General features: G+C 40.6%; 1 protein-coding gene across 1 annotated transcript in view; it reads left to right on the forward strand.

Annotated features, from left to right (window-relative positions):
- Positions 1-11,289, forward strand: part of LRFN2 (leucine rich repeat and fibronectin type III domain containing 2) — a 50,958-nt gene extending 39,669 nt beyond the window's left edge. Inside the window, exon 2 of the mRNA XM_009283739.1 lies at positions 10,371-11,289. Within this exon, the coding sequence (XP_009282014.1) occupies positions 10,371-11,289 (919 nt within the window). The remainder of the gene's footprint in view (positions 1-10,370) is intronic.
- The last annotated feature ends 1,410 nt before the right edge of the window (positions 11,290-12,699 follow it).

Genomic DNA, 12,699 nt, shown 5'->3' on the forward strand with positions numbered 1-12,699 from the left:
CATGCTCCCCCCCCCCCCCGCTTATTTTCCCTCCCTAGAAGACAATGCTTTTGACCATTAGTGATTTTTGCACCCCGTGTTCTCATTCTGCAATTGAAAAAAACCACTTCTTTCCCCAATGTTATTGCAAAAGTCACCCTGAATCATCCTTGTTCTCTTTATCTTCTGCATTGTTGTGCATGTTTCACAGAGATTTTTGTTGCAAAATATTTTCTCCCTCTTCTAACTCAGAAACTAAAAGCTTGATGATTGATACTAATAGTTTGTTATTCAAAATTTCCCTTATTGTTTTTCAATAAGTTTTCTTAGTTTACAAGAAGCAAACAAATCTACTGTATCCATTTTAAATAGCGAAAGGTATTTCCAGTGTTTGCTGAGAGGCCAGAGGGCTGGGTCCTCAATCTTACATTTTTTTCTGCTTGCTTTTCAACCTTCTCGTGATGGTAAAAATCCTTCCAAATAAACACCTTTTCATGTTTCTAAATCATGGCTGTGTTCTTCTCTGAATATAGGTATACTCGGTCTGTATCTTTAGTGAGTTGATATTTCTTTAGCTCATTTTAGGAGGATTGGCAAATGCAGTTCTCCCTTCCTCTCCACTGTAAATTAAACTCATTTTTTCATCTTCATAATGAGAGAGATGCTTGAGATTCTGGTAGATAACCATTCCTGATCTCTCAAGACTAACTACAACAAATTCAATCACTGAGGTGGGGGAACACCTACGTGATATGTGATTAAACTTATTAATAATGCATAAATTGTGTCTTAAACTGACGTTGAAACACTTTTTTATACAGACTAATATATCAGTGTATACATAGTTTCTATGGGTAGCGAGACCTCCGATTCACTGGATAAGACTCTTTCTTTTGGTTGGAATAGTTAGAATAGTCCTGTCAGCTGTTAGCTGGCACCACTCTTCTCCCACCAGTGTACAAAGATTTTGTGACAAAAGAGCCTGAAACAGCATGCTGGAGTTTGCTTTGACCGGTCAATTACAAAACATGGGTGAACATAACTTCAAGCAGTGCCTGGAGTTTTTGTCATTCCAGCACAACCTTCCAGAGATAAAATTAGCCTGTGTGATAGGACACAGAGTTTCTGCAGGACATATGAGTTGCAACCTAGCATAAGTGCTCTGCGTAGTAAGCATGAATGAAATTGCTAGTAAGTCACTGAAGATCCTCCTCTTCACCTCAGCTCACACGAGCTCTTTCAGAAAAAGGGGATGGGCAGCTGTCAACCACTATAGGATCCCAGTCAGCTCTCTTTGATCCTATCATTATAATTTGCAAAGATTTCACTGCCTAGAAATAAGTGGAAAGCCCCACTTGTAACTCTCAAGAAAGGACAGCATATAGCTGAATCTCACAGCTGTGCTCTGCCAGGAAAACAGCAGAATCCCTTTTGCAAATTAATTTCCTCTGAGCTCCTAAATGTACTCATTACTTCTAATGTTGCTTCTCTACTGGGAACCTCTGTTGGTATGGTAGGATGACTTTTCTGGTGTAACTGTCCAACTCTGCATAAAAGAGTTCAAAATTACTTGAGTCAGAGGGAAAAAGCATAACACCAGCCAAGTGGATGGGCCATTTGTCTATAAAAACCTGGGAAAAGCGTCCCAGGTCCCACACTCTGCTTGATGACTTGAACACACCTTTCGTGGATAACTTTTACCTCTTCCCATCTTTAGAAATGGGGTAGTTGTAACGTGTTGTTGCAACTATCAGTAGAATAACTTACTGTCTTTAAATATTTTTTGATTAATCTCAAATTTACTGTCTGGCTTTTTGAAACATTGCTGTGAATTATGATAGCTTTCTAACTCTACATTAACACGATACAGAGTGAATTTATTAGTATGGCTATGCATTGTTTCCATAAATACTTCAGCTTCACATTTACTAACAGAAATATTGTGTGGGCTTTGAATTACTCTGCTAATGAGCTTAAATATGTTTTAGCTGGATTTGAATTAGTGTGAGGATTTTTTTTCTGAGGCAGTTAGTATCTCAGATATATTGAGGTGAAAGGTGTTCTGTGTGTAGCTGAATAGCTTGGGTGTGACTGAATTTACCTTTTGTGCTGTCAAATGTTCCTAGGGTATGTCTGCATTCCCTTTAAAGATAAAATTCAATGATCAGGGCAGTAAGTGCCTGCTGCTGTCATGTCCATGTGAAAGAAATGATAGCATAGATCAGGGAGCTTGAAAGTCTAATTTTGTGTTGCCATACCAACATTAACCAAAAAGAGGTTGCCCCTGTGCAGTAGCTTGCACCTGGACAGTTGAACTGAGCACCTTCATTGATCAGGGCATTACGGGATGGTTCTGGTGGTCTTCATTCATCCAGAAGTGCCTCACCAGTTCTGCCTGCCTGCCTGCGGCTCCCTGTTGTTTGCAAGAATCTGGTTGGGAATAATAGAGAGAGGAGCATTTCCTCTTAGAGCAATGGCTAATGGAGGGGAGCAGAATAGCTTGTACCAAGGTTCCCCTTTCTCAGCCTTGTGCAGTAATGTCCCCTAGAAGCTTACACTTTTTTCTGTCACCTGCTGAATGACTTCAGTGCATTCCCAGGGGACACCGTTCAGCAGCCTCACCAGAAATTTATATTCTCTGAGCTAGCAGTTTAATGTTTGGTTGTTTTTTTTTTCCTTTCCCCTGTAGCACAGGGGATATATTCATTTTCAGTATCTCCCTGGCTCACCATCTTGTGACAGACATATCAATTACTTTTGGCTCCGTCTGCTCTTCCCCACCTCCCACCCCACTTTTCCAAATGATCAGAAAAGACCATAAGCAAATTAGGAAATAATAATGAAACGATATGTACTATGTTTCATTTGACAAGACAGATTCTCTGAAGGGCAGCTGGATGTGTGAGTGATGAGGAGACAAGATTCAGAAAAGCAGGAAGGGATTTGTGTTTAATAATAAATGTTCCATCTGAAGGCAAAATTATGACTGTATGTCATAAACCCCCCAAAACCTAATAAAATAAAAAATGCAGAAAATTATTCATGCTGGGTTGAGTTAATGTTTACTGAACAAGTCTGGCTACCTCCTGGTATTATCTGACATTTCCTTATGTTGACATGACTGACAGAGGAATTAGGCCCTGTTGCTAATACTAACAACTATCTTTTTTCCCAGGACACCAGAAATACAACTGTCATTTTTTTGAGATGCAGGTCACGGTATGTCTCTATCTTTCTCAGATTCTTAGATTAAAAACTCTTGAATCAGGTGCTAAAAGACTGTGAGATCTCACACAGTAATATACTTGGTATTTTGTATCTGTTTTTTGATTCCTGAGGCTTTAGGATGATCTGAAGATATATATTCAAGGGCTTTTTTGGAAATTTGAAGGATCAGAAATTAATCTCCATTGTTAGCTTACTTAATTTTTAATAACATTTTAGATTCTACTTTCATTCCATGACTGCAGAAACTGGGGCTTTCCGGGATAAAAACACAGCAAAAAAATGACAACAGTATACACCATAAAACTTTCAAGGAAATTACAAAAGTTGGCAGCAGAGAAGAATGCCAACTGTGCAGTCCAAATTTGTCAATTACTTGCTCTTGCTCCCAGGCAATACATCACGTGTGACATTTTCACTGCAATTTAGATCCTTCTAGTCTGCCTTTGATCTTTTTTTGCCCTTTTCTCCAGCCTTCTTAATCTCTGTCCACCATCTGAACTCTTTCCACTGCCTTGATTCACTTCACTATCATTCTAATTGTCTTGTTTTTGCTGAAAGGTCTTCACCTATGTTTCATTGCACTCAACTATATATTGAGCTGTTTTTGTGATCTTGGTCCCCATTCAGTGGCCACCTGGACTTCCATCATTTTGATGGTAACCACGTGCCTGACAGTGCCCTGCCAATGGCTGCTTTGAACCTATCTTGAATTTCTATCATTTTCTGCTGCTCTGACACTGCCATACAGAACCAATGTTCATTATCCTCTTTTCTTCTTACATTCTCTCTCACATCAACCTTCTCTTCCTTCTTCTTCCTTACCTGGCCTCAATGAAATAACACCTCATTACTATCTCTGTCTGGTAAGAAGCAAGATCTGTGTGCCCTTGAACTACATCCACCAGGCTTTAAAGGATACTTTATGTGGTCCTTCTTCAGGCAATGAACTCTCTCTTCTGATTACCCACTCTTTTTATGTTCTTTTTAGCCAGTCATTCTCCAATATGTCACCATTGATACTTTCCCTCTCCCCTTTCTCTACCATCCTACTTTAATCCCACTGGGACTGAAGGTGGACACTCCACTTGAAAAGTAGAACTCTATCAGACCCTTTTACAATACTTTAAAGGAAGACTAGCTGGAATCATCATTTTTTCAGAATTACCTGTGAAACTGGAATGAAGGAAAAAACCCAAAGATTTTAAAACAGGGGAGAAAATTACTGATGAAATAAATGAACATTTTTGGCTTGAGAATTTCACTGAAAAATGAAAATTGGTCAGATTCCAGCATTAACCTTTTCTGGATCGATTTCTAGTTCTGAGAGCAATCAGGATAGTATTTTGTGCTATGTGAATTCAACTTTGTGTAAGAGGAAGTTTAAGAATAGGAATGTACAGTGAGATTGATATTTTCACACTAAGGCATTACTATCCAGGAAAGTTAGTGTGCTAACTAACCAGAATATGATTTTACAGAACACTAGTTATTTCACCGTGGCACCCCTCTTCCTCTTCCTTTTCCCCTCTTCATTACAAACTATAGTGCCTAGTGACAGTGTTTAGCACTACTGTTCAGCAGTTGCTTCATAATTAGTGTATAGGCTACCGCTGTGCCAGTAAATTAATGAGGGCCCAGAAATGCTCCCATGCACCAGAACCCCATCATATATACTGCTAATGTCTTGGTACAGTTCCTTGCATGCTTTTTCCAGCATGGTTCAGGAGTTAATATTTCAAGGGCTATTTTTGATACGCAGCTTTCTGAAGTCACTCTAGAAGAAAAGATAATTTACCAGCAGAGACATGGACCATTTCTTGTGAAGTGTCTGCCCTGGGACACAGTATGTAGACATAGAATCTTACAGGAAGAGTTTGGGTTGAGCAGCTTAAACACAGAAAATTCACACCCAAGCAATTAGGCTTTTTTTTTTTTTTCCTTAGACACGAGCATTTAATAAATTAGCATGACTTTCCATTTTAAACTCCTAGCATTCACGTCAAAAAGAGAAATCGTATTGCAATATAGATAGTATATAGCCCTGGATAATAAAAAAAAAAAATGACCATGAGAAAAACAACATAGTCTATCAGGTCAGTATAAAACTGAGTCTTGGGAGTTGCAAGTGCCTTCCCAAAGGAATTGCCTTGACAGCTCCCTGCAAGTTCTGTGATTAAAGCAGTTTCAGGCTAAAACTAGATGGTATCATACCCTTCTTTCGATGGAGAAAAGGAACAGAATTGCCTAGCCAATTAGCCTAATCTGTCTTTTCTCTAATTTGTCTGTTTTGCATAACCACAGTATTAACCAGCAGTTCACTCCTGCTAATCCGCAGTGCTACAAAGAAGAAAAGAACCCATTTGTATATTACAGTGTAATCATAATATCTACTAATTTCCTTCCATACACTACAGGCCTCTTTTGAAAGGAGATTGCTGGCATTATCCCCATTTTATAAATGAGGAGACTTACAGTACAGCAAAATGATTTCTCAGGAACTGAGAGTTACTGATAAAGTAGAGCCTGGTATCAGTGTAACTGATAAAGTAGACAATAAAACTCAGGTCTCCTAAATTCTCAGCACAGTTCACTCTCTGCAAGCTTCAGTGCTCACTTGCATCTGGGACTACGAGTGAAGTTTGCAGCAAACCTTTTTCTCCTGCATTGCTAAGTAATTTATTTTCTAATTTTCTTAATATCACCACACACTGAACTGAGTAATTACAAAATTGTTTGCTTTCCGTATGTTGTGTCTACAAGGACATAACAAGGACTTTTTAGCGGTGGTGGTAGAAAATAAGGTTGACTTCAAAGAAGAGTGTTAGCACTATCCTTCCTTTTTTTAAAAAGGGTCTCATGGTCTCATTTTGGTGCTTTCACAAAATGAGACGTAAATCTCCATGGATTGAAGGGAATGTATTGTTTGAAAAAGTCCTGCAAACTTCCATTTCAGCTTCATAGCTCTTCATCACACATAAACTCTCATAGGAGCCTCTGTCTATTGCTGTTCTATTTCAGATGCTCATGCCATGCCCCAATCCTGGCCATAGATCTCCCCCTCTTCCAATAAGCGATGCTATTGTGCCAAAGGGTGAGAGAAGAGGGCTTTTTTGTAAATTAATAAGGTCAATTGTAAGACCCCTATGCTCATTTCATTCCTTAGAGGCAAGATTTTCAGAGATGTCAGAACCATGTTCTTATATGAATAGTTTTCCTTGGAGTACTTTGATCTTCAGACAGGATTCAGAAACTAGCTTAAGAATCAGGTAACAAAATCCTGGCACCAATGTGGAGGAGATTTGCCTGCTCCTCCTACCCCAAGGAAAATAAGCCAGAGGAGAAAGACAGAAATTACTGTGTCTTATGTGTCTGGACAGTGAAATTCCCATAAGGAGATTTTCAAAATTCTTGTTCTAGCTAGGACTATATTTACACTTACACTGTTAACATATTTGAGTATTCGTTTGCTTTCCCAGTCCTCACTGTTCCCGGCCTCCTTAAACTGTACACATTAAAACCTATCATAACCTACCGTTAGTTTAAAAATAAGCAAGTGTTTTGCTAGTTGATCTCCTCTTGCAGTTAGTCAACTGTTACTCTTTTTTTCCCTAAAGAAAGGTTAGTATCAGATTTAGATCTCTATTCCTCTTCTGTGATAAGAAGCATCTCTGCAAGAGAATGCTACCCTGAAGAGCAGGTGAACGCTATCAGGTTCCTTGCCTCAAGATCCTGCTGCAATTAAGTATGTTTGCTATCTGAGGGCTAACAAGTGAGCAGTAGGATCTTCCGAGTTTCAAAAGCTAGCAGCTTTCAAAAGCTGTTTTTGTTCTCCAGTGAACCAGGCTATAGATTCTTGCTACCTGGAACCAACTTTCTGTGTTTAGCTGATGAGTTGACTGAACAAAGCCTTGCAGGATCTCTGCCTAGACACAGTTTTAATGACCCCTTTTAGTTTTGTGGCAGCTCCTACCTATCGAGTCCCAATGGCAGGGCACGGCGGTCCATGATTAATGGTGCTAGATGTACAGAGCAGCCATGAAGAGACTCCCCCTGTTAAGCAGCAAAGCAAAGATTGAAGTGGCATCTTGCAGCTACCTGTGTTGGGGACAATCAAAGAATCATCAATATCCCAGAGTGAAAATGTGTCTGCATCGATTTTAGGTGTGGGGAACGTTAAGAGATGTCATCCATCATAGTTGACTGGCAGTATGTTTGGGGAGGGTGGGCTAAAGCATGGACAAATGCCAAAATACTCTTAAAATTTGGCAACTTCATGAAAACAAGATCGTCTTCCCTGCAAGCTAGAAAACTGAGTCTGAGGTTAATTACTTAACTCCTAGTACTCTTGAACTTGGTGCTATTCCTATGCTCAGCTGTTCTTTTACAATAATATTAATTTGAATATTTTACAATAACATTTGAAGTTTATCTATGGAAACATCTAAAGTTCTTCATTTTAGATGTTTATGGAGAGTTGATTGCTTTTTCCACAATTGGGATTGCAACTGTGATCTTTCATAAAGCTATTATTAGTCCAGATATTATCACAGCTGTAACTTCCAGGACTGATTGAGTTTAGAAATGACTCAGTTTCTTTTAAGGGCTAAGATAAGCTTTTATGGCATGTTTCAATACAGTTAACCTGGCCAAACTTTAGGACTGGTTGTGGCCTCACTGCTGGACATTTAAAAATGGACTGGCTTTACATTTCGTGCCAGTATCACTACCTGCCAGTGCTTGAAATATTCCAGACAGTTACATTTCCTTGGAAGCTTGTGTGTAATCGTATTTGAAGAAAAAAAGCTGTAAATGATTGAAGTTACCAGTGTTCACTCTATATAAATTAGTATAGTGTGTTAGGCTGAAAGACTGTATTTCTATATGTGTAAGATATGTGCAAAGCTATATACTACATAAACCCAGTTGTTTGCTGTTCACTTGGGGAGAATATAGAGGTCTCTCCGTGTTTCATCAGTGCAAAGCAAAAGGAACCACTCTAACAGATGGTGCTATAGCTCTGTATTTTGAGAGTTATGACCCGAGTCCAAGATCCAGTTTATAGGGCTGACTATTCTCTCTGCTAACAGTGCTACTTGTTTGTAATGAGGTTTCACAGTGAAATAATTTCTGAAGGACTTACGCACTGCAGAATTTTTTAAGCATGTGGCTGGGAGTGATGGTGGAAAGTGGAGTATAGCACTAGGTGATACGGAAGGAGATATGAAGCAATTGGTGAAACTGTTCAAGAGTTTGAAGATCATACGTTTGAAGATCAATAGTATTCTGTTATTCCTTATATCATCCTTGGTGTGTGCGTATGAAATTCCTTGAACAATTCAACGGAGTGCAGGCATTGCCCCAGGTGCTGTGGCCAGTGGTGTGTTGTTCTCAGAGCCACAGGGAGAGGAGAACAATTAGAAATAACTTGAGACCAACCATTTCGACTATTAGAAACCACTTTAGCAACTGTATCTGGAGTTTCCCAGGAGGGCTGCTTTATGATCTCTCGGCTCATTCTGAACAGCTCATCAATGTCTGTGCAGAACATCTCCATTAGGATGATAAATGTGCCAAAAAATCTCAAATATAACACTGAGTAAACCTGCCAGGTGATGTTTATATTCCAGGTGTCTCTCACTGATATTTCTTTTCCTTACAGAATTTTTTTGTGTGTTGGTTTGCTTTTTAAAAAGGAGCCACATCCTTGCCTGTGGCCAGACTGAAGGTTGTGTAAGTGGTGTGAATGCATAAATGCAAAGATGATCAGAAGCTCGTCTTTGCAGTGCCTTGACGTTGCTGCTTCTCTGTGCAGGCCTGTTCCCTCCCACTGCACAGAAGGGCCTCTGCAGAGCTGCAATTTATGCTAGCTGTGAAGATGATTTGAGGCTAAGAAAGCCTGGCACTCCCACAAGGAGTATGCCTTTTTCCTCTGACCAGGCCTTACCGTCCCAATTACAGTCACACCAGCTTGCTGTGCGGCGTAAGTGCCTGTAGGGCTCCCTTGTTGCTGGTGCTAATGATCTGCAGCTCTAAGTCAGAATGAGCTGGTTTCAATTTCAGCTTTTTTCTCTCACTCAAGCCTGTTACGTGGAAGTAAAAAGAAACACGTATGGGATATCTCTTTGGTTTTATTCTTGGCTACCCACCGGGCACCGAATCTGGCATTCTCCACTGTATTCCACTAACGTGCTGCAATTTTCACCAGTCTGAAGTGGGGATAGACCACGTTCATTCCCATCTGCTAATTTTGAATGCTAGCGATGCTCTAATATTGCATGAGTTCAAATGACTGCTTAAGTTTTGTGGCAGCAAAGAATAATATCCATAAGTGACCGAACTTGGAGCTCAGCTTGGGCCTAGCTATTTGGTTTTTGAAAACGGATTTGTATTTGAGTAGAATTTTTTATTTTAAAGAAGCCTTCTTGTTTCCATCCCTTCAACTTCCTACGTCTCCTCACACTTCCACAGCCCATAATGCCAATACCAGTATTTCTTTTTCACTCACACAGAGGAAGGTGGTTGCAGGGAGAAATTTCTGGCAAAGAAGATGATAGCTGCATTTCTAGGAAATATTTTCCACAGTGGGGAGTAGGAGGATGGGGAAAGTAGATGGGGGAGTGCAGAAAGAGAGAGAAGTGGCTGCCTGCCTTGCATTCTCAGGAAATGAGAAAACTAAATGTAGCCCCTTGTCTTCACAAGGTAAGCAACCTGCTGATGTTTCACAGTAAACCGTGAAGCGATGTGACAACTGCCAGGTTCAGAGTCAGCAAGTGCAAGGGCCATTTGCACACTCAGAAAGAACTGTTCTTTGTAGGCACATATTTTTATTCTGAGTTATTTGTTCGGGTTTGAATATATGTAAGATTAGGACAGATGCAAGTGAGGAGAAAAAAACCCAGACTAGTTTGGTCTGCTTTTTCTTATTCCCTTTATTGCACATTTGAGAGATGGCCCTCTAAACTTGTGTATTACTGAATGCTGGGATGTTGGACCCACAGGAGCTGGGAAGCTTGAATGCTTGTTTAAATTTTATGGCTCTGACTCCTCTCTGCCGGTACCCAACACAGTAAACACCACACTGTTCTTATGTCTGTTCTCCTCTCTTTTTCCTTAGTGTCAAGAGTAACCAATTTTTTTTCTTTTTTTTTTTCTTTTTTTTAAAGGATGATTCCAGCTACAAACAAAGCCTTTGTTGTAAACAACCTTGTTTCTGGAACAGGCTATGACCTCTGTGTCCTGGCAATGTGGGATGACACGGCCACAACCCTTACTGCCACCAATATTGTGGGATGCGCCCAGTTCTTCACCAAAGAAGACTACCCTCAGTGCGAGTCGATGCACAGCCAGTTCCTGGGTGGGACCATGATTCTGATCATTGGAGGCATCATTGTGGCAACTCTGTTGGTATTCATTGTAATACTCATGGTCCGCTATAAGGTCTGCAACAATTCCCAGGGGAAGATGTCTAACGTCAGCAATGTCTACTCACAGACAAATGGAGCACAACCAGTTCAAAACGGAGTCTTGCCCCAAGTCAACCCCAAAGTGGTGGTGAGAAATGAACTTATGGAGTTTAACTGTCAGTCTGCACGGAGCAGCATCTCCTCTTCCTCCAGCTCTGCAAATAGCCATGACTGTGATGACTATAGCCTCCAAAGTGAACAGGGCACATTGTCCAGTAAGTGGAGGCCTCCTTCCAGGTCAAAACACAATATTGACCGGTTAATGGGAGCTTTTGCCTCCCTGGAACTGAAACGTCAGAAAAAGGAGGAGATGACAGACTCCAGAACTTCCACGGTGGCCCACCACTCGGACAAAGAGCCACTGCTGGGCCAGCCGGAGTCCAAATTTCGCAGCCTCCTCATGTTGCCTCTGGAGGGCAAAACTAAACGTAGCCATTCTTTTGACATGGGGGACTTCGCCACATCTCAGTGTTGTACCTACCCAAAAAAGATAACAAACATTTGGACAAAGAGGAGCCTCTCGGTGAATGGCATGCTTTTGCAGTACGATGACACTGACCTAACAGGGGCAAAAGGGACTTTCGGGAGCTCAGAGTGGGTGATGGAAAGCACAGTGTAAATATCAGTATCTACCCCCTCCTCTTCTCCCCTCGTGTTATAAAGCGTGGTTTGCTGCAGGGCCATGCATTTGGAAAGAGAGGGGAGGAAACGTTTTCAGTTGTACTGGCCAAAAAGATAGGTAAACAAATAAGTAAAAAAGAGAAAGAGGGTCATGAAATGTGAATAGGCACGTGTGGCACCATTCTTGTCTGGCCCCAACTAAACCATGCGTGAATGTTTCAAGGAATTTGCTAGTTGTATTTAGCATTGCTTTCCAAAAGTTACTCAGACTCTTGGTGAACCATCACACAAGATTAAACAAGGAGGATGAAAAGGGGTTTAACAGCACAAATTTAATTTTACAGGGTTTCTTTTTTTTTTTTTTTTTTAAGGGCACCTCTTTCTTTTCTTTTAAACACAGAAATACTTTTCTGTGGGTATAAGACTGGTGCTAGGAAATATCTGGTTGTCATTGCAAGTGACTTTCTCAAAAGTGCAGGCAGGGCATCCACAGGGAGAGATCAGAGCAAATTGTTCAGCATAATCTCATGGTGTTAACTGTGACATCTGGGAAAACAATACTTGTTGTTGAGTGGGCTTTTGGTTTGGATTTAATGATTTCTGTTCTGTTTTGCCTTGTTACTGCTTTTGAGTTGTTTTTTTTTTTCCCACAGCAGAAAGTATGTTTCCATGCACTTTTTTTGTTTTTGTTTTCAGTCTCATCAAATCCCCGAGATGAAAAGGATGATATGTACAAAGGTCAAATTTCTGATGTACTGCATAACCCACCTCCAATACCACCCCTTTATGTCCTAGGAAAAATTAAATCTAGGGGTTAATAAATTTTAAAAAAAATCATCCTCTTTCTTCCATCTTCTTCATAGTCTCTGCTTGTCAATGCTCAAGGCAGATTGCAGCAGCTGTTGATATCTGTAGGGGTGTTGCTATCAAAGATGGGAAAAATAGTAATCAAGATTCCCTATTAAAGAATAAAGAAAGGGAAAACAAAAGTAGCTCCCATGAACTCTCCACATTATGAATACCAATGGCTTCTGGCAAAGGTCACACTGACACTCCGTTCAACTGACAAAGAAAACACAGACTTTCACCCTATTGTGACAAAAGCTCTTCGTCTGTACAGTTGCCATGACACGGCTTGACTGTATAAGTAGCATCACAGGAAATGTAAGTTTTTGTGTATTTCAGAGGACTGGGTATGTTCCCAGTTAGCCACGGAAACCGAGTTAAGTTTGGGTGTCTCAGAGCAGAGGGTCTCCCATGTGTCCCCTCCGTTACAGACAGCCCTTCCCCAGCCCCTGGTGTACTCCTGCGCCCCTGTCTCTCACCCTCACTAAGGTACTTGCTAACTGAATCATAGAAACATAGAATAGTTTGGGTTGGAAGGGACTTCTAAAGGTCATCTAGTCCA

Source organism: Aptenodytes forsteri, unplaced genomic scaffold (assembly GCF_000699145.1).
Source record: "Aptenodytes forsteri isolate BGI_AS27 unplaced genomic scaffold, ASM69914v1 Scaffold309, whole genome shotgun sequence".
Classification (NCBI taxonomy): domain Eukaryota; kingdom Metazoa; phylum Chordata; class Aves; order Sphenisciformes; family Spheniscidae; genus Aptenodytes; species Aptenodytes forsteri.